The sequence below is a fragment of the Carassius carassius genome, chromosome 10 (assembly GCF_963082965.1).
Source record: "Carassius carassius chromosome 10, fCarCar2.1, whole genome shotgun sequence".
Classification (NCBI taxonomy): domain Eukaryota; kingdom Metazoa; phylum Chordata; class Actinopteri; order Cypriniformes; family Cyprinidae; genus Carassius; species Carassius carassius.
In genome coordinates, this window is record NC_081764.1 from 30072076 (window position 1) to 30094965 (window position 22890).

Below are 22890 nucleotides of genomic sequence, written 5' to 3' on the forward strand. Positions count from 1 at the left end.
CTCTCACATCTTTAAATAGAGGTGCTGACGCTGCCATTGAAGCTGTTGCTGTAATCAGCCACTTAGTCTTCAGCACTGTGGGAGCCAAATATACTGTTACCCTGCAAGAGCTGCATGTGTTCAGGCAACTACTGAGTACATGAGGCTGTTTTGATTGCAGGAGTTTAATATCTAAAATGACAAATGACAAACAAATATTATATATACTACTTTGGCTGTAGTGAGAAAGCATGGGTAAAAAATTAAAAAGTCCACACTTATTCATGAAACAAGAGCACATGTTTGTAAAATGAATGTGAAGATAACATTGAACCACAAGTGCATTTAAACAAACTGGCAAAACCAAAAGAGTTCTCTCTCAATGAAAAATCACAAACAGAAATTTGATGAAAAAATAACAGGCACTGAATAAGAAAGGTACACAGAAAATGTTTAGATTGAATTGCCATATGTGAAAGTTCAATGTTGCCGGTGTTGCTTATGGCTTAAACAAAGCACCATATGCTACAACAGCAGATACAGAAGACAGCAGAGCTTTTCACAATATTTTTCATCGCATCCAGCATGTAGCGAACATTACCAGTGGAGCAGACAGGCATATTAAAAATTCACATAAATTAAAAAACACTTAGATTACCAGCTGTTCCAGTGAACAACCAGCTGGCTTCTTATATTTGTCTGTTATAATCAGAAAAAGGGGTTTCTTTCTTTGGATAGGCCAGAAGACAGGTGGGACAGATGATTTCAGTTCACTTTGGAGAGCTGATGTTGGGAGAGCAGTTTTCTGAGCTGGGCCACTTCTTCAGTCAAAGCGCTAATCTGGAATCTAATAGTGCTGTGACTTTCTGTATGCCTCTGAATTGAAGCGTTACTCTGATGTGCTGTTGACCAAGCTGATGGCATTGTGTGTGTTTGTGGCCTCCATAAACCCTCTGTAGTATTCTTCACTGGAAGACGGACCTCAGCATCAGCATCTTCAATTCCACATGGCGTCTTGAAATGCAGTTTATGAGGAAGACCTTTCATATTGTTCGCTTGCCATCCTAATGAAGTTGTATGCACTGCTGTGATACCGCTTGGCTGTTCACCAGCTCTGTAAGAGGATTGTCGTATGTGTTCACCTCTAGCATCATCTGAAAGCTCTGGGCTCCTAATGCTTGACCCTCCAGGCATGAAGAACCCATAGCTTTGCACCCCATCTGGACCAACATGATCTGAGATTGACAACGGATGACCAAAAGTAGGCCTAGTGTGTGAGCTTGAATGGGGGCAGCTGTAGCGCATTGCTGGAAATGTTTGGTTATGTGAGCCGAAGGAGCAGATCTGTGCCGGTGAAGCTGTGGGAACTCTGATCAAACCGAATTTGAACTTAAGTGCCAGTAGCTCAGCTTTCAGACGTGCATTGTCTTCAAGAAGAGCCAGAACTTTGTTTTCTACCGCCTTGTCATTGATGCGCCGTTGCTCACGTGAACGCCTGGCAGCTTCGTTGTTCTTTTTGCGCTTGTACCAATAACCTTCGTCTTTTTTCTCGGGAGGTGTAGACTCATGTTTGCGACTCTGTGTGATACGGCTGTCAGTCTCAGAGCTTTCTTGGTGTTTTAGAACTCTGGGATGGATAAGAAAAGAGCGGGCTAGCATGCTGCTGGACGTTAATATGGACACTGCTTCTTCTGTGAAGGATAAAGCTCCATCCTGACTGACTGGATCGGGTATTTCTTTAGAGTACATCACTCTCTGTTCTGCCAGTGTGGTGATTTGGTCCTTCACGTTTTGAGTCTGGTGCTTAAAGTATGTGTGAAATCACAAGACACATTCACAGGTCTTCTAAAATGTTGGTACCGTGTCTCTGTTGCCGTCCTGAAGACTGTTAGCTCCCCCTAGTGGTTGAACGCAGAGATACAATTAATGGGTTAGGATCACATATTACATTACGCACGTCCTGATATTGGAGATGAACATATTTTGTTGACCCTGGAACAACATTTTACTCAAAAAATGTAGTCTTGACCATATCCCTACACCTAAACCTAACCTTAACCATGAGTGATCCTTAAAATCAGAGAAAATGATAGGTGAATGACACTGATGTATAAGCACCTAACAGTGACTGTAAGCGTAAACTTCACAAAATCTGTAAACTTGTTCTTCAAATCTGATTGGTTAATCACAATGTTGTTCCAGGTTCAACAAAGATGTTGTCCCAGGAACATGTCTCACTTGGTAAAATCAGGTTCTGCATTACATAACTACGAAACAAAATGGCAACTTTAGAAAAAAACGGTAGCCTATAGGCTATTGCAAATACGCGTGAAGCCTATAAAGACAATAACTTTAGAAAATTATAACATAAATCTCAATAACTAAATAGAAAAGAAACGTTAAGAAAGACCGATATGTATATTTCAAAAAGTTTTTATCATAATCTTTATATAGGCTATATATATATATATATATATATATATATATATATATATATATATATATATATATATATATATATATATATATATATCAAAGGCATAAGTATCGTTATGAAAATCTTGATAGCATTAATCAAAAATCCATGTTATATTTTTAGAACAATTATTTAATATAATTAAAATTTACCTTGAAAAATATATTTGACAACTTCTGAAGTAATGGAAATGGTAATATAATACAAAAAAAAATCTATCTATAGGCCTATATCTATCTGTATTTTTAAATGATTATATTATGCCAGTCCCTGCAGGATATTTTGCATCTCTCCCATGGCAATTTGCGTTGCCCACAACATTAATGTAAGCTAGTCATTTTCATTGCATTTTTGTGCGCTTACATTCGGTTACAGAACGTGGTGTGGTCTTTAAAACGCTCTCACTAACGAGATTATTTCAAAGTCTGATGCTTTTTGAAAGTACGTGCAAATAGACCATCATTAACGGTCAGTCATATGAATTTATTAGATCTGCTTACCTTAGTAAAGTAACCAGTAAACTTACCAGTAAAACGCTTAATGGTTGACTTTAAATCCCCCCACGGACGCTTTCAGGAGCAAGTTCTGCTGCGATACTATAGCCTACTGCAATAATAACTGAATGAACCCGCGCACTGCTGGGTGCTTCTCTTTCGTAGCGCGTGCAGACAGGGCTCTGTCTGTCCTCATGTAGCGCGCGCCTCATGTCTCTGTTCCTCTGAAGGGTTCAGCTCGGGCCGCGAGGTCAGATAGTATCAACTCTACGTCACACTACAGCCGCGCGAGAGATGCACAGCATCGCTGAATTTACACACGTACACGCACATTAACATGCTAAATGCAAAACTATATCAGTTTGAAGAGATCTTACCACATTTAACAATATCTCACACTATTTATTTATGGTCAATTTAACATGGCAATAGCAGAAGCAACTGGTCTCTTGATGTAATTAGATCAAAAGAATATTCTTGTATCAACACAATTTAAGTGCAGTTGATGGTATTTGAGGCATATTGTTGATTATTAAAGAAAATGTTTTTTTTTAACTCATTTCTTTAGAAACGCAAAGAAGGGTTTCCACTTTAAGTGAATGTGACCAATTTTGGAGGAATTACAAGCAGGAATGTGATGCTTATAGGTATACTTGTAAAACCTTCAATTAATGCTAGCAAAAATGTGTATTATTTGAGCTGTAAATCTGTTCACTCAGTTCAGTGAATAAGCTTCATCTGCATCTGCAAAATCTGCATTTTTGGTTGTATGCAATGATAAATCATCACTTTTTTATAACCAAATGAACCTGCACTTGTGAAAACTGCCATGCTGAATGAAGAAAGTGAGATAAGCTCACAGATAGGCTACAATACACATGTTGCTATTGGCCAGGCTTTAATTTAATACATTATTTATGACATTATGTAACTGGATATGTCTGGCCTGTATCTCTTTCCACCACGGGTCTTTGGCCTGCAAAATGTTCAATTGGAAATAAATTAGAAAAAAAAAACATTTGAATCTAGAAGGGACAGATATACAATAAAACATTGCTTTTTAAATGTTTTTAATTAGGTCTCTTGCTGACCAAGCATTTGTTTAATTATATTGTGAAAATAAACATTATAATAAATATAAAAATACTGTGACATGTTAAAAAATTTGAAACAACTGTTTTCTAATTGAATATATTTTAAAATGTAATTTATTCCTGTAATGCAAAGCTGAATTTTTCAGCATCATTACTCCAGTCTTCAGTATCTATGCTGATTTGCTGTTCAATTATTATTGGTGCACAGTTATCACTAATGTTTCATATTGCTGCTTAAAATATCAAGGACATTTTTTTTTCAAGATTCTTTGACGAATAGAAAGTTCAAAAGAACAGCATTTAGTTTAAATAGATTTTTTTACAACATTTTATACTGTCACTTATGATCAATTTAACGCATCCTTGCTGAATAATAATATTGCTGAATAATATTACTTGAGCAAATCAGCATGATTTCTGAAGGATCATGTGACACTAAAGACTGAAGTAATGATGCTGAACGTTCAGTTTTGTGTCACAGGAATAAGATACATTTGAAAATATATTACAAAAGAAAACAAATATTTTAAATTGTAATAGTATTAATACATACTACTGTAATACTAAACACACTATTAGTGTTTTTACTGTTTAAGCGCATAAATGCTGCCTTTGGCATAAGAGACTTTTTTTTAAGCATAAGAGACTTTTAAAAAATAATTTAATACTCATAATGTCTCCAAACTTTTGACAAGTACTACAACCCGAATTCCGGAAAAGTTGGGACGTTTTTTAAATTTTAATAAAATGAAAACTAAAGGAATTTCAAATCACATGAGCCAATATTTTATTCACAATAGAACATAGATAACGTAGCAAATGTTTAAACTGAGAAATTTTACACTTTTATCCACTTAATTAGCTCATTTAAAATTGAATGCCTGCTACAGGTCTCAAAAAAGTTGGCACGGGGGCAACAAATGGCTAAAAAAGCAAGCAGTTTTGAAAAGATTCAGCTGGGAGAACATCTAGTGATTAATTAAGTTAATTGATATCAGGTCTGTAACATGATTAGCTATAAAAGCTTTGTCTTAGAGAAGCAGAGTCTCTGAGAAGTAAAGATGGGCAGAGGCTCTCCAATCTGTGAAAAAAATTGTGGAAAACTTTAAAAACAATGTTCCTCAACGTCAAATTGCAAAGGCTTTGCAAATCTCATCATCTACAGTGCATAACATCATCAAAAGATTCAGAGAAACTGGAGAAATCTCTGTGCGTAAGGGACAAGGCCGGACACCTTTATTGGATGCCCGTGGTCTTCGGGCTCTCAGACGACACTGCATCACTCATCGGCATGATTGTGTCAATGACATTACTAAATGGGCCCAGGAATACTTTCAGAAACCACTGTCGGTAAACACAATCCGCCGTGCCATCAGCAGATGCCAACTAAAGCTCTATCATGCAAAAAGGAAGCCATATGTGAACATGGTCCAGAAGCACCGTCGTGTCCTGTGGGCCAAGGCTCATTTAAAATGGACTATTTCAAAGTGGAATAGTGTTTTATGGTCAGACGAGTCCAAATTTGACATTCTTGTTGGAAATCACGGACGCCGTGTCCTCCGGGCTAAAGAGGAGGGAGACCTTCCAGCATGTTATCAGCGTTCAGTTCAAAAGCCAGCATCTCTGATGGTATGGGGGTGCATAAGTGCATACGGTATGGGCAGCTTGCATGTTTTGGAAGGCTCTGTGAATGCTGAAAGGTATATAAAGGTTTTAGAGCAACATATGCTTCCCTCCAAACAACGTCTATTTCAGGGAAGGCCTTGTTTATTTCAGCAGGACAATGCAAAACCACATACTGCAGCTATAACAACAGCATGGCTTCGTCGTAGAAGAGTCCGGGTGCTAACCTGGCCTGCCTGCAGTCCAGATCTTTCACCTATAGAGAACATTTGGCGCATCATTAAACGAAAAATACGTCAAAGACAACCACGAACTCTTCAGCAGCTGGAAATCTATATAAGGCAAGAATGGGACCAAATTCCAACAGCAAAACTCCAGCAATTCATAGCCTCAATGCCCAGACGTCTTCAAACTGTTTTGAAAAGAAAAGGAGATGCTACACCATGGTAAACATGCCCCGTCCCAACTATTTTGAGACCTGTAGCAGAAATCAAAATTGAAATGAGCTCATTTTGTGCAAAAAATTGTAAACTTTCTCAGTTTAAACATTTGCTATGTTATCTATGTTCTATTGTGAATAAAATATTGGCTCATGTGATTTGAAAGTCTTTTAGTTTTCATTTTATTAAAATTTAAAAAACGTCCCAACTTTTCCGGAATTCGGGTTGTACATATATAGTCTTGCATATAGGGCCTGTATTGGAAAAGAAATGTCCTCAGGCAGCCAGGGATAAACATCATAAAGACTCTTTGTAAAGCAGCCCTTACCTCTGCAATAAAATTTTATTTCTCAGTCTGACACAGCTATTACTGTATTTCTAACCTTAAAGAACCTTCACCCTTAACCAAAGGAATGTACTGATGCAACCAATTTGTTCAGATGAATCAGAATATGTTGCCAAAATATGCTGGAACAGAGAAATTATTCATAAATTAGCATTCTTTCTGTCAGTTTGCTCTTAAATGCTTATACAGCATATGAAGACTAATTAACATTTTTTAGTGTTTTTAGAGTGGGTTTATTACTGCAATTCTGCATAATTAGGACGAACAAATGCCCTGTTATGGCTTGTGCATCTCTGTTATATTAAGCACATTAAGTCTGAGTCACTGAGCCTACACACACACACACACACACACACACACACAGCTCTTGAACAGATATCACAGGGTGAGTCGAGGACAGCGCATATTTTTTGGTTCTGTGGTGTAGATGTGCTCCTCTATTTTCAGTTTTTTAAATAATGTAAATTAATGTGGGTCTGAAATGACATGGTGAATAAATGATGACAAAATGTTTCCGTGAACTATTCTTTAAGTGCTGTTATTTTGCATTCGGTGAGCTGTTGTGCTTTCAGATGCTGTAAAGCAACCTTGATTCTTCCTGCCTCCCATCTTTCTCCTTGTGTGTTGCTATGATTCTTGTGTTTTTGATTTTGTTGTCCTATTAGGCCATCATATTGTTCATTGATGTGACACAGAGCTGAGGACAAGATGTTGTCTTTCTTTTCTACAAAACTATTAACATTAACAAACTGATTAACATCTCCACAGGAAAAACAACATAAGAACATGCTAAGTGGGAACATGCTATACACAAGTCATGTGAAAAAGAAACTTAAGTTTCAATGGTTTTACATCAGGACATAGTAAAAACAATCATCTGGTCCATAGCAGATCTGAAAAAAACCTCAGATGAACAACAACATGCAACAAATTACATTGTTATTATTTAAAATTGAAAAATAAAGCCAAAATGGACAAGCTAAAGTATGTGTGAAAACCCTCATGACTCAATAGCTAGAAGAACCATTTTTAGCAGTTTTTTTTTTTTTTTTGTATGACTTTGTCAGTTTCTTACATTGTTGTGGAGGATTGTTGGCCCGCTTTTCTTTACAACATGGCTTCAGTTTATTTACGTTTGCAGGCTTTTGTTTATGCACTGCTCTCTTCTCTCTTAAAGGGATACTCCACCCTAAAATAAAAAAAATTGTCATTAATCACCTACCCCCTACGACCTTATTTACTTGGCAGTCTATGGGACAGTCTCAAGCCTCCAGATTTTTATCCAAAATATCTTAAATTGTGTTCCGAAGATGAACAGAGCTTTTATGTGTTTGGAACGATATGGGGGCAAGTGATTAATGACAAAATTTTCATTTTGGGGTGGAGTAACCCTTTAAGGTCAGTCGGGTTGAGGTCTGGACTTTGACTGGGTCATTGCAACACCTTGAGTCTTTTCTTTTTCACATGTTCTGTTGTAGATTTGCTGGTGTGCTTGAGATCATTGTCCTGTTACATGACCCGATTTCAGACAAGCTTTAGCTGTCGGACAAATAGCCTCACATCTGACTATGTAGGATATCTAGGTATACAGAGAAGTTCATAGTCGACTCAATGACTGCAAGTTGCTCAAGTCCCATGGCTGCAGAACAAGGCAAAATCATCCCCCTTACAGTGTTTACCTAATTTTAAGACCCGATGATTTTTTTCATTATGTCCTGATTCATAAAAACATAGAATTCAAAGAGGGTGTACAGTCTTTTTCACATGACTGCATCATTGGATTGAGAATGACCTTAGATGTCCTGAAAAGAAGATTTGATCAGAATCCGTAAACTTCTTGGAATTAATTTGCCCCAAGAGTGTAGTTAATTACAACAACATGTTTTTATTGCCAAAACATCTCTTATCAATTTATCCATGTACAGTATGTGTTCTGGAGGGGAAAGTTATCTATATGCTTGATTGATATGTGGTAACAGTCTGCTTCATTCCAGCTTCCTTCTGCCTTGTGTCTTAAACAATTGTATTACTACTAACCAGAACAACAATGGATTGTGTCCTCAGATGCCCCCTTACAGCGATTGCATCAGTGGATGTGTGACGTGTGTCTGACGCTCAAAACAAAACCCAGGCTAATGCCAGACTTAATCTCAGTTGTATCTCTCAAAATTGGTTTTACCCCTGTAAACCGACTAGGGCCTTAATGGCCAATACGTCTTGTGGTAACTGTGGGGCTTTTTGCGGATGTTTTGGCAGTTTTATTCCTTTTTGCTTAAGCATTTATATGTAATTTGAAAAGTGTTAATACATCTAGACATTTCTCCAGGGGCCCAAAATAACGTTTGTTGATAATAACAATAAAAACAACAGCTTTATGATTTTTGATTTAGGTTTATCCAGTGCATTGGAGCAGTAGATGTTAGACACTGTGTTGTGTGTTAGTTTGCCATCTGTTGGATGGAAATGAGATTGACAGAAATGACTGAATTGCAGTTGCTTTATTAGTGAATAAGATCACATAAATAGATGATCATATATTCAGTAAAAACATTAGCATAAAAAGCTAAATATATGTATTTTTATTATGATGGTATCTTGTTATATAAATAGCAATTTTACAATTAAACATGAAGATTTTTATGACTTTTGGTAACATTTAAGAACTCCCACACAATAAAGACGATAGACATAAATCGGAAATGAGATCAAAAACACAATGATAACAATGTTCATGAGCTGACCTGAACAGCTTAATATATAATATCATTTGTTTTGGCATTTTCTGTAAAATCACACTTTAAACTTAAGCATATATTTTTGCATCTGAGCGAATTCCAATTAATATCCACGAGGGAATTTTCTTATATTACAGCAATGAGAGAGTTTCCCTACATTTCTTTCTGAAAATGTTTTATCTTTCTTTCTTTTTTTTTTCTTTTTTGTTCTTTTTTTACAGTAATCCATTTTTGATGGCTGGGATTCAATTAGTTCTTTACCGTTTTCCAATTCATACAGTTTAGATAAAGGGTCCAGATTGGAAATAAGTCTGATGTTTAATGGCAAGTAACTACAAATTTGGAGCTCTTGATTTCAGCGTGATACCTACTTATGATTATGATTTCATAAAAATAAAAAAACACCAACTCCTCCCCTTTATCATATAATGTACAGTATGTACATGTCAGTTGTATGTTTATGTAATAGTGCTTTATGTATAAACAATTCAAGCATCTCACCTGCTGAACACAGGTCCTCGCAAAACCACTGAAATGCTCTCCTGGACTAACCTCAACGTGTGGATGCATTTGGTTGATGTGTTTTGTTTGTGTTTGGCCTCACACATGTCTCTTCATGTGTAATGCCAGGTGGTCGGATCGGCTGAAGGCTCTGTGGCAGAGCATACACTCATATGGCTTCTGTCCCGTGTGTTTTCGGAAGTGTCTCGTCAACTCATCCGAGCGGGCGAACTTCCACCCGCAACCTTCCCACGTGCAGTGGTACGGCTTTTCACCTGAGGACAACCGAAATAAAAGAAGGTAAAGAAATGGGTTGCATTTCTGCATAGTCTCAGCCTCTGCATATTCAGTTTATTTCACTTTGTTTTCTGAGTTCTGAAATTAGGATCTCAACTTTTTCCACTTTTTAGATTTTTTTTAAACATGATGGTCTGTTGTACCCCTAAAAGGCTTCTAAAAACAATGAACTGTGATTAGATAGTTTACAAGTGAATCAGATGGTCTCTTTCTTTCTAAAAATGCATTCAAACAAGCCGTGCGTGTGAACCTTGGACACCAAAACGAAGCAACAATCAGCAACAGGATATGATGTCACACTCTAGGGTTTGCATGTGTCTAAGTGGAAGCAAATGAAGGCAATTCTCTTGCAGTGTTGTTATTGTTAATTAAACTAAAACTATTAAACATTATTTAGTTAATTGCTAAAGCTAAAATAAATAATAAAGCTAAAATCTAATAGAATGATCAGATGAAAAACTTAGTTAAAATGTTTTTTAAAAAATTAGAAATTGAAAATTAAAAACTATTGCCTTGGCAACTAATTGAAGTACTTAAATCACTAAACTAAAACTGAAATAATAATATATTAAAGCTAAATAGAAAAAAAATGATAAAAACACGTAATGAAAATAGTTGCAGTAAACTAAAAACAGAAAGAACAATAAATTAAACCTATATATATATATTACGAAAACACACCAAGAAATTTTGTTGTTGTAGATCTGAAGACATACCATTCTATAATATTCAGATCAGATTCAGTGTTTTCAGATTACCTGTGTGTGTTCGGAGGTGTGCTTTGAGATGAGAGCTCTTGGTGTAATTCTTATGGCAGCCTGGGTATTCACAACTGTGAACCGTGGCTTTCCTCTTCAACACCCCTCTCTGAATGCGCTTCCCCTCCAGACCTGCAGGGGGCACTGTGGAGTCGGGCACCATGCTCTTTGTGAGCGGATAGTGACTGGCTGGCTGCCTGTGCATGTAGCTCACTTGTGGTTGGTAGAGTTTGGGGTGTGTGTAGTTTTGGATTAAGTTATAGTGATGTTGTGGAGGAAAGACCAGTGCCTCCATGGTGATCCCAGACGTCTGGACAAATTTGGAGTCGGGGAAGGGTATCAAAGGTGCAGGCTGAGGATAGTGTCCAAAATCCCATGACTTCATCTTGCCATTGCTGTTTCTCTCATTTTCTCTGTTGATTTCATGAACAATAGGGAAACTACTGAACTGGTGGTTTTCTGGTTGAGAGAATGCTTTTGCTGTTTGCTGCTGCTGCTCCAAATATCCTCCATCAAAGAGGTCAGGCAATGAGCAACTTAAAGTTGCTTCATGAGGAAGCAGCTCAGCCAGCGAACTTGAAATGGACACTTGGTGTCTATTTGAACTTGACTGGTCCTCCTGGTAAAGTTCAGGACTGTGAACCTGGTCTTGCAGCAGGGGGTGTTGGGAAGTGTAATTTTGAGAGTTGGTCCGTTCAGGTGATGCTTCGCCCCAATCAGACAACAGGAACTCCATATCCCAGCATCCCTCACTGTCATTATGGTGTTGCTTTGACAGAAACCCAGAAGGTTTGTTGCTGCAGATGCTTTGGTCTAAATCCTTGACTGGATCCAAAAAGCCTTTTTCAAACTTCCAAGCCTTTGGAGTCACCAAATATTTTTAAATTGATATTGACATTTCTTGATTAACCATTTTGAATATTGCTATCAAATATGTTAGTTTCCAAAACCACAGCATCTCCCTTCAGTTTTATTCTCTTTTATGGGATTTTTCGGGGAATGACACTTATGTTTACTGTGAAACTAGTCAATTGACATTATGGAAAGTGATTTCATAAGATCAAATTTACTATCAAAATTAACAGTTACAGTTGTCATTACCTTAAAAAAAAAAAGTTAGAAAAATATCTGAAACAAACTTACCTTCATGTTTTCGGAGGTGTTGCAGAAGTTTGAAAACGAAGTCAGAACAGCCTGTGTCACAGCCATCTGTTTGGTGCCCTTTTAGCATTTATTATCAAAAAAACTTTCTAAGGTCTAAGCGTCGTCTTGTCCAAAATGAGTCTTAGATGTGCAATAGACAAAGGGCAGGAACCCAGAAATTAGTGTTAAATTCAAAATATATATACAAAATAAAAATAAAAAACTTCACAGTGGCAGTTATACTGGTTACCCCCCTTCCCTCTCTTTCTTCCCCCCACTCTTTCTCCCTCTCTTTTCCTCTCTATCAGTGATAACCTTACTTTTAAGGCCCCTGACAGTTGTGATTGTGGGTCCAAAAATGTTGAAAGTGCATTTTAGTCATTGCAATTCAAAAAGTTATACTCAACAAAATTAACAGCAAAAATAAGCAATGTGGATAAACATAATAATTACATTACTCATCATATCACCTATTTCATTCTGCTGAACCATTAGAGGAAAACAAGTTGCAAAAATAAATGTTCACTCTAATATTTGTTTATGAGGGCCTATTAAATCTAAAATGAGCGAGAACAAGTTAATAATATATTAATAATACATTTTAATTTATTAATATATATGTATTTAAAATAAATGCAGTTGTTAATAATAAATTATACATGCAGTAAGTTTAAAAGCCAGTAACGGTCAACATGAAATTTGAAAAAACATTTGTATAATATTAAAATAATATTTAAAAAATAATACTAATGACTTAATGTTGAAATTAAATAAAAAGATATATATATATATATATATATATATATATATATATATATATATATATATATATATATATATAATGCTTTTGATGCATAAAGTACTATGAATAATTCTATTTGATGATATCGAAAGCTGAGATGTGTGGAACCTTGTTTGCAAACAGTATCAAGGTGGTTAAGTGAGCTGAAGTGGAATGTACAGTGAATACATTTACACTTAAAGCTGTATATTCAAGCGATACATCTCTCATGAAACACTTAAACTGTGAGTGTGCGATTCTCAGAAGGCCGGTGTTCAGTAGGTGATTATGTGCTGGAAAGCGGTTATCAGTGCGGTTAGGGTGATGAGAGGCCTCCTGTCCTTTATGAGATAATAGAGCTCTGGGTCCCTCTGATGCCTCTTTCCCCGCAGATAACAGCACATACACACACTTTCACCGTCAAACCTCGCTGCTGAGTTGCCTTTGTTAAAAGCCACTGCATTGACTAATTTGAATGAGAACACATCATTTTCCTATGCATTTTTACTGTGCATTCGTGGGTCCGTGAGAACAAAATACACAACCAGACAGGTTAAGCTCACTCAAATGAAGTGGCTAAATAAACACAAGCAGATCTGCAATGTCAAGATCTCTTGAAATCCAATTGTAACTTAATGGTTATAACTGAAAACAGGACTGAAAGTGGAAAGTCAGCCTTTAATGATTATGATTACACAGAGCATATTTTACTATGATTATTTGCTAAGACTTTTAATTGGACACCCTTTTTGCATTATATATATATATTATATATTGTTCATATTTTTGTTTCTGTGTATTAATTTTGAATATTCTTATTGTCAGTTAATTGTCTTCAATATGCATGTACTGATTATGAATCTTTATTTACATACAATACCTCAGTTAAAGTATACTACATATTCAGAAGTTTGGGGATTTGAAGTTTTGACTGATTTGAAGTTGATGAATACAACCACCAGGCACTCTGTGTGTCAGATCCGCTCTTCTATCAGTTGATGGAAGGAGAGGGTCTAGTCACAACAGACATAATGTGGACATAACCCAGCTTGCTCTTATTGGCTCATCTGCTCCCAGTGCTGTCGTAGGCAGGTTTGGATGACCTTCATAAACACTTTATCAACGATGAAGAGCAGGCTGATCACCTTGATAGTTCTTGCAATCTTGACTGTCCCCCTTTTTTCCAGGCTGATTGAATACGCTCAGATTCAAGATTCAGTAGACTTTCACTTTTGGACAAGATATAGAGAGCGGTCTTCGGCGAGCGGGTGGACAAAGGGAAGTCTACAAAATCCAGATTTACAAGCAGCACAAATTTGTTTGGAAGGGTGATTTGGAATTGGACTTTGAGTTCAGGGTTGCTCAAGCATACCCAGTTTTGTTTGGGAGGCGACAGCACCTTTTTCATGGCCTATTGCAGTCATATTTTAAGCTTAACATGGACGAGGTAGCGGTCTGAGCCTGCAATTAGGTCCCCTCATCAAGCGCACATCTTTGAGTGACGATTGGAAGCGTTGATTGATCAAGAAGTAGTTGAGGATGGGCGAGTCATTGCCTGCTGGGTTCCTCCACATGAGTTGATGCCTACAGGGGTGTTGGAAGATGCTATTACCAACAACAGAGTTGTTTGTCGAGGCAAATGATAAAAGGTGCAATCCTTTGTCATTAATTTCACCGATACAAAACTTGCCCATTGTCTTTTCCCAGCCGTCACAGTTGGTGCCAATGTGTGCAATGTTGGTCAACTTGGTACTCAGAACCAGGTCCAGTTGTGTTGCAATTGGTCATAGAAGTCATCTTTGACCTCATCTGGGCTTGTTTTGGTTGTAAAATAGATAGTTGTGCTTGGATAGAGCCATAGACAGTTAGTAAAGCCAGGCGGTTTGATATAGGTTGGAAGGCCAATTCACTCCTTGATGCCCTGTCGTCCATCATAAAGGCTAATCCAGCCTCTATTTTTATTTGTTTTTATTTAATTTTCATTATTTTTTTTTTCATTCGAACTGGGCACGGTTGTGAACAGAAGTCTCCTTTTGACTAACGTGGTGGCCGGTCCTATCATTCCAAGCTGCGAGGCGAATTTCTGTTTTTCAGTTTCATGATATTTTTTTTCTGATTGTTCCTCTTCAGTAAACCACTTCCCACCAGCACCCTGGGACTCCAGTGCCTACGCATCAACTGCATTGTTGGCATTTGCGATTTGTCTCAGGTCCACCGGTTTCTTGCCTAGCTGTCACCCAGTTCTGGTCATCTGGGCGGGATGAGTGAGGAATGCTAGGGACCAGGACAGTGGAGCTGCAAGAGTGGCTACTTTGCAGAAGCTGACATATAATAGTTTTGATTTGTACAACATTTTTTGAGCCCAATAAAATCCCCATTTTTCCATTTGTTACTTCTTGTTTGTTGGATGTGTCCAATCTGGTACTTACCTAATTTTATTTTTATATACAGCAGAAATTTACACAGCATTCTCATAAAATGTCAGTTCCCTAAAGTAGTTTCAGGTTATAACATAGAATGTGTCCAGTATGTATTCATATAGTAAACAGAAGGATGTGTTGTGATCATTTAACCACAAGACTGAAAAAAAATGACTTGTTTCTTGTGGATTGTGAAAGCTTCATTTGAAATGTGACAAAGCTTAAATTTTTCGTTTGAAAAAAAAAGTGACAAATAGACTGAATTTCCAGGTACTCTTTTATGATGGGTTGCACTGGTCCTAATTACTTAGGGTCAAATGTAATTTTTTAGGTGGTTTTTAGGTGATTTCTCCTAAAAAAATCACATAATGGAAATTAAATTAGTATTAGTTCAGTAATTTGAAAGTGCTCGAATATTATGAAAAAATTTACAATGCACAAGACAAGAAATAGAAATGGCAATATTTGTTTGTTTGTTTTTCTGTCCATGTGACACTGACAAAACAATCAAATGATTACAGTTCCTCCCATCTGAAGTAAACATGATGCTAGATTTAAAATGAAGTTCCTGCATGACTATCCTAACCACATGTTCAGAGTTGAGAGGAACAAAAAATAAATCATATTGGTCCAAATGGACCATTAATCTATATATTGGTAAGGATTGGTCATACTCAGTGACTTTGTGTCTAACGGTCCTGCTTAACACAACAGTTCTGTTTTTGGGTAAAGGATGAAGCATGAACACAAAGAATTATCAGTGTACAATTTTAAGTTTGTTTGGAAGTAGAGGACACAGAGATGAGTGAGTTTTGCACAAGAGTACATCAATTTCCTGTCATTGTCATATGTGGTTTTGGCTCACATGGGCCACTCGTGGGAGTGTCTTTCTGCCTTTCTTCTTTGATGTAATGGAAGGATGTGGTTTTCTTAAACATGAAACATGTTCGTTGGTGTTTTAATGTGTGGATGAGGAAGTTTGTGTAAGTGAATGGGAAGGGAGGTTCAGAAAGTGGTGATTTTATGCATCTGTCTTACCACTGACTCCACAAGCCATAAAGGCAATTTGTCATAAAAATATATACACAGACCTGTAAGACTTTTTGAAGCTCTAATAGCTGTCAAGAAACTGGAATATTTGGACTTCAGCACTGGAAGAATGTTATTTTGTGGGTATTTGCTCACAGCTTTGATCATCCTCACGCCACATTTTAGTGGTAAGTGTGTAATTTTCCACATTTATGTTTCTATATGATCACAATATCTGTCCCACTATAATGTAAATCATGTAGCAAATCATGAAATGTTCTTTTTATTGTATAAAAACAACATCTAAATATGTATTTAGAGTTTCATTTTAATATGAAGTTTTTGGACCATTATGGTTGAAATCCCTGTTCTTAATAGATATATTCAGATTTTTTTTTAAGACCCACTTTAGACCAGCATGGATTTCCGTGTACATAATTGAGCACTTAAGTTCATTTGTAACTTTTGTAACTAATATATTCACTTTCATTGATGTTTCAGCTGCTGAATACACTGCTCCACCGGCTCCTACACTGACACAGACAGCCATCAGAACCTCATCTGTGAAGTTGTTGTGTCAGGCTCCTGAAGGTTATGGTGGACTTGTTTTTAAACTTTTCAAAATGCGTGAGCTGATAGATAAGGTTGAGCATTCAACCGAACAGCAAAGGGCTGTGTTTATTCTTAGGGGAAAAGATACAGAAAAAGATGATCAGTATTGCTGTCAGTATGACAACAGCATGATCAGTTTCTATATGCAGCCAGAGCAGAAAGGTAAGTGTTTCTTTTACATTATATTTTGTTATATTGTACACACACACACACATACACACAAACAGACACACACTGCTTTCCATGTATTACGTTGATATTACATAACTATAATGGTTTTTATACGATACAAACTGTATTTTCTATCCCCTTTTCCTAAACCTACCCCTTCACAAAAAAAAATCGGATATTTTAGATTTTCAAAAAAATGTATTATGTATGATTTACAAGCTTGTTTTCTTGCTGGGACCAACAAAATTTCCAAAAATGACCAAATTTCCCCACAAGGATAGTAATATCTGTAATTTTGACCTTGTGGGGACATTTGGTCCCTGTAACAGGGAATTCCAGGTACACACACACAAATATTTTTTTTCTTTCCTTCATGTTAGTGATCCTGCTTCAATACTGCATGAATCTCTGTTAGCTGAGGCACAGGTTTAGGTAGTTTGCAGCTGTAGCAAGAAAGGTTTTGAGGTCACAGTGGTGTGACGGTTAAAGAAACAGCTCTGTCTACAGTTGAAAGTTCCTTACCACTAAACCAAACTACTCCACCCAGCAGTGCTTTACATCTTTAGTGTTGTATTTCAATCAGTATGTTAGTATTATGTTAGTACTATGTCTTTTATCTTTGTTTTTCACAAATATATTCTAAAAACACTAAATGCTTGTAACTTTCTTTCTTCTTCTTGTCTCAGTCGGTTCCCCTCCATCCCCTCAGCTGGTGGTCGAGCCCTCTAGTGGGAATGTTAGTCCTGGTGACACACTGTCATTCCACTGTCAGGCTCCAGCAGACCATCAGAAACGTTCTCCTGAGGCTTTTCTCTTGCTCCGGAGAGCCAAAGGAACCCCAAGCTCCATGGTTGCTCCAGCCCAGTTGGTGTCTCAGTCCCATGATGCTCACTTCAGTGTGAAGACAAAGGGACGGGAGGACGGTGGAGACTATGTCTGCCTCTACCAGCTCAAATCACAGAAGACGGGACAGGTGAACTCCACAGCCAGTCAGCCGGTACACATTACTGTGATAGGTGAGAAGACAACTGTTGGATTGATGTGCATGCTATTATTATTACATTTTGTGCTTAATTATATCCTTCAAAGATAAAGCAATCACAAAATTCACCACAGAATGTGCAGCCATGGCCAGCTTACCTACTTCTAAACACTATGTATTCATAAAACAGTCTGCGTAAAATACCCGGATGTATTCTATCCTGCTAATATCATAATATATCAGGCCATCATGACAATTCCAACGTGGATTACATATCAATATGGACTGTATTCATACTTATTGGACATATATCCATCCAGCAGCCATATCACCTTGCAGCCCAAGACTGGTTGCCCACTGAAGCTAAGCAGGTTTGAGCCTGGTCAGTACCTGGTGGAGACCACCAGGGAAAACTAGGTTGCTGCTGGAAGAGGTGTTAGTGAGGCCAGCAGGGGGTGCTCATCCTGCGGTCTGTGTGGGTCTTAATTTCCCAGTGTAGTGATGGGGACAAAAAGCACCATCTTTTGGATGAGATGTTTAACCAATGTCCTGACTCTCTGTGATCATTAAAAATCCCAGGATGTCCTTCGTAAAAGACTAGGGGTGTAACCAAATTCGCCCATTGTCCTTTGACCATCATGCCCTCCTAATCATCCCCATACACTGATTGGCTTCATCACTCTGTCTCCTCTCCACCAGTAAGCTGGTGTGTGGTGGGTGTTCTGGTGCAAGATGGCTGCCGTCACATCATCCAGGTGGATGCTGCACACTGGTGGAGGTTGAGATTACCCTCTTCTATGTAAAGAGCTTTGAGTGCCCAGAAAAGCACTATATAAATGTAAGGAATTATTATTATACTTATAAATTTCAAGATCTATTGAATTAAGCACATAATCTGGCAGTACATGAATTCAAATGCAGCTAGTTGTATGCCAAGATGTCAAGAGGACAATGGACTTTTTGCCTATTAAATTTCACAGAAATTTTGCTAATATGACCATACCTTTATGAAGTTCCATGATTTGTGTTGCTGCCTACAAGTACGGCCATTTTTTTGCAAGTGAAATCCAGTCATTCCAAAAGGAATCCGCTTGTTCAGAAGTTTCACAATGGATAATGTCCAACCTTTTTTTTTATGTGACAGCACCTTAAAGCAATGTGTTTAATATATATAATAACTTATTATATAATAATAACTTATAATAACAAAAATAATAACTTTCAGCTATTTATTTTTTCCATGCTGTCCAACTATTCTCAGTCCTTGCATGGGCCCATGGAAAGAATTATGAACATGTAAATTCTCTGTTCACAACACTTATTATTACATCCTTACATTATATAGTCACATCGTAAGGGGTGGTGCAGTGATTACATATGTGTGGTACACAAGCCAAGAAATATACCAACTAAAATGGAAGTATGATCAGGAAGTTCTGGACATATTAGGAGCACACTTGGCCAAGGATACCTTTTTCCAAAATGAACTATTCAGTGCGGTCAGTCTAAACTCAGTAACCTTCAGGCCTATAGCCTCCATCCTCCTCTGAATAGCTGAACTCCTGAAGAAATATACATGTGTACGCATGTGTGTAGACATTGAGCTAGAGAGAGGTAAGACTTCCAAGAGAAGAGAGAGAACACAGAGTGGAGAAGGGGCCGAGACAGAAGAAAACGGGTGAGAAGGGAGGAGGGATTGCAGAGAGACAAACTTACAGAAACATCTGGCAGAGAGCATGATATAATCATGATATAATGTTTGAATCAAAAATGAATATTTTGTCATCATTTATTCACCCTCATGTTCCAAACGTGCATACATTTCTTCCTTCTGTTGAACACAAAAGAAGTCATTTAAACAACTTGAGGGTGAGTAAATAATGAGCAACAAGGCATCTCACTTTGATGTGCACATTTGTGCTATTAAGCAAATGTTCCCATGCCTCTGTGTCTGTGTGTGTTTCCTCTTACAGAACTCCCAGTCCCCACTCTGTCCTTGTCCCGACACAAGGGTGAAGTTCTGGAGTGTGTTGGGTCACCCTCATATCCGCAAGGCTACTTCAGTTTATTTCGTGTCGGTGTCCTGTCACCTGAGGCGACCCATCAGGCTTCCCTGATTCAGTACAGTGCTAGATTTCCCATACCCATCCGTTATGAACGTGGTGCACAGTATCAGTGTCAGTACAGCGTGTCATTGGGCAACACCAAGGCGTACTCTAAAATGAGCTCACCAGTAACTATCCCATGCATTACAGGTACTGAATGTATTATACTAAATGTCATATTATATCTCATGATGTTACATAAATAAGACCTGATTTATTGAATCATTTTACAGGATATCATGTATGCACATCGAGCTCTACAGGTAATATTGAATTCTTGCTATGCATAATATATGTACTGTATCTTTGTAGCAATCACAGTAATGCAGCAAATACAATATGCCCAAGTTGGTATCTAAAAGACTTTCCTTTGTTTTCATACATGTCTATGGATAGGCAACACAGACCTGGCTCTGATTGTTGGCTCTGTGTCTGCGGCTGTTCTGTTTCTCACCGTGGTGGTAATCCTGGGCTTTGCCATACACAGACATTGTGAGTTTTAGATATCTAGTCTCGTATATTAGTTGCTCACTAGTTTACATTATTTAAGTCTAGTCTCTGATGAACTATAATACTCCTTGGTGATTACTTTCTCAATCCATATAATTAAATAGTCGAACAATACAAAGTGAAAACACTCATTGTTTGTTTTTCTATTCATGCATGTAATCCTCCTTAATATAAATTGAATTGTAATCTCTACCCATTTATTTGCAGTCAAAAACATGTCAGAGAGAAGGAGACAAAGGTGAGGCACAATACTGGAGAGCGTACCTGATATTTGATTAAACCTGCATTTACATATATTCATTGGGTAGACATTTTTATTTCAAGCAACTTGCAGTTCACTAAGAGTGTACATAATTACATCACTGTCTATCACTCTGCTCAACTATTTGAGTTACAGGAATAAAGATTATCTAAATAATTTAAGTACACACTAATGTTCAATTTTTTCTTAAAAGACAGCAATCCTAAATTAAATTAGCAATTAAAATGATTCAATATTAAAATGATTTGTAATTATTTTAAAATCATAGCACACTGCTAATATGAGTGATATGAAAATGAATGAAAAAATATAATAAAACTCTTTCCACAGAGATCAAGAAAAATTCTGGCAACATGTGCACTCCAGAGATCATATTGTTGGTAAGTCACTGTGACAATCTGGTCATCATCCAAACGCTTAATAAATCTCCCATCATTATATCATAAGCATCATAGATATCTGATTTTGTCTTGAGGTTTATTGATTTTCTCTCACCATGATATATTTTTCTTTTCATCAGATCTCACTCTGCAGCGTGTTGACATTGGAACTGAGGTAATGATGCACCATTTCCAACCTTCTCTTGTGATTCCCTTTACAAAAGGCCCAACTAGTATCTCGTTCTAAGTATTAAGGTTAACAATATGCTGATTCGTTTAGACAAAAATGAGAGCGGAAGAATAAGATCACAGAATAAGATCTCTTTACATCACACAGTGTTTGCCAACAACCTCATGTTGCATTATGTCCGCTGTGAGAAACACAAATTTATCACATCTCTTGCATGTTTTTAATGTGCATGTATTTCCAATCTACAGGAAAATGGACAAATGCTTAGAGGAAGAGCCTCATTTTCAGAGCCCATCTACGATTATCCCATGGCAACCTTTAAGAACGCCTCAGTTTACTGATGTCTGTCTGTCTGTCTGTCTGTCTGTCTGTCTGTCTGTCTGTCTGTCTGTCTGTCTGTCTGTCTGTCTGTCTGTCTATCTATCTATCTATCTATCTATCTATCTATCTATCTATCTATCTATCAAAGGACCGGATGCTACATTTTGTGTTTGACATATTCTGTAAATTGTGATGTTTATTTAAAAGCTGTAACTTTTTTTGTTATATTTGTAAAGTAATGAATGAGTAAACAATCTACTGTAGTTTATAGTTCTTTTCACTAAGATATGCATTTTTCTGTCAGCTGGGGGCTCTGAGCATCTAGATATAATGAAAGATTGACATTTCAGTGAAGCACTGGCAGTTTTGAGTGCTGGGCATTAAATATTTGCAAATCGTTTATAGATTTAATCACCTTAAGATGAAATGTGAAAGCTTTCATTTGCGGTTTCATTTTTATTTTATTTTTTCAGCAGATGTCACTTAGTTTAAGTGGTGCTAAAAAACTTCTTTCAGTTCCCTTTTGCGTATCGTGTCCAATTTAAAAGGAACTTAATTTGACAGTCATGCCAGAGCTGCATTATTTGAAACTAGTTTTTTTTTTAAAGACTTTTTGTTCCCATTTGTCTTCACATAGCCTGAAACTATGTGAAGTATCATGATAACTTTTAATTATCAAAAAATAAACCATTTATAGCTCTCTTACAGTCTGAGATAATCAATCATAGTGTGGCATATGGTTGACTGAAGTTTTCTGCTTTGTCCTCTGAAGCACCTTAAAGTAGTTCACCCAAAAATGACCTTTCTGTCATCATTTCCTCACCCTCCACTTGTTCCAAACCTGTGTGAGTTTCTTTCTTCTGTTGAGCACAAAAGACGATATTTTGAAAAATGTTGTAAATGATGACAGTATGTTTTATTTTTGAATGAATTATCCCCTGCATTTACACAGAAACTCTTAGATCTGTCTGGAACAAAACAATGCTCAGTCACCAAAATACTTTAAAACAAATACAGGTTAGATATTTTGCCAGAAACTACCAATGCGTCACTAATCATATTGTTTTGTTTTTCCTAAGAATACAAAGAATTATATTGTTTATTGGTCTTAAAGGTCATTTGGATTAGGCTCATTGAAATCTGAAATCAGTGGGCAGCTTTTCTCCGGTGGTATGGATGAGCTGCTGCCAAATCTGAAATGAGCATTCCCATGCAGCCTTGGCTAAAGAGTGAATGAATCA

At 37.1% G+C, this 22890-nt stretch overlaps 3 protein-coding genes across 3 annotated transcripts; 1 reads left to right on the forward strand and 2 right to left on the reverse strand.

Annotated features, from left to right (window-relative positions):
• Positions 1–276: 276 nt before the first annotated feature.
• Positions 277–3208, reverse strand: LOC132151371 (uncharacterized). Its single transcript, XM_059559483.1, has 3 exons — positions 2982–3208; positions 1236–1877; positions 277–1199 (listed from the first exon to the last, which is right to left on the reverse strand). The coding sequence occupies exons 2-3, from the start codon at positions 1726–1728 to the stop codon at positions 745–747; spliced, it is 948 nt and encodes a 315-aa protein (XP_059415466.1). The 5' UTR covers positions 1729–1877; positions 2982–3208; the 3' UTR covers positions 277–744.
• Positions 3209–8804: 5596 nt separating this feature from the next.
• klf1 (Kruppel like factor 1 (erythroid)) lies at positions 8805–12184 on the reverse strand. The gene is made up of 3 exons (XM_059560873.1): positions 11887–12184; positions 10744–11602; positions 8805–9963 (listed from the first exon to the last, which is right to left on the reverse strand). The coding sequence occupies exons 1-3, from the start codon at positions 11950–11952 to the stop codon at positions 9788–9790; spliced, it is 1101 nt and encodes a 366-aa protein (XP_059416856.1). The 5' UTR covers positions 11953–12184; the 3' UTR covers positions 8805–9787.
• A 3822-nt stretch (positions 12185–16006) lies between these two features.
• Positions 16007–22833, forward strand: LOC132152139 (alpha-1B-glycoprotein-like). Its single transcript, XM_059560872.1, has 10 exons — positions 16007–16304; positions 16618–16890; positions 17586–17915; positions 19855–20136; positions 20220–20249; positions 20383–20478; positions 20704–20734; positions 21089–21138; positions 21279–21313; positions 21577–22833. The coding sequence occupies exons 1-10, from the start codon at positions 16247–16249 to the stop codon at positions 21667–21669; spliced, it is 1278 nt and encodes a 425-aa protein (XP_059416855.1). The 5' UTR covers positions 16007–16246; the 3' UTR covers positions 21670–22833.
• The last annotated feature ends 57 nt before the right edge of the window (positions 22834–22890 follow it).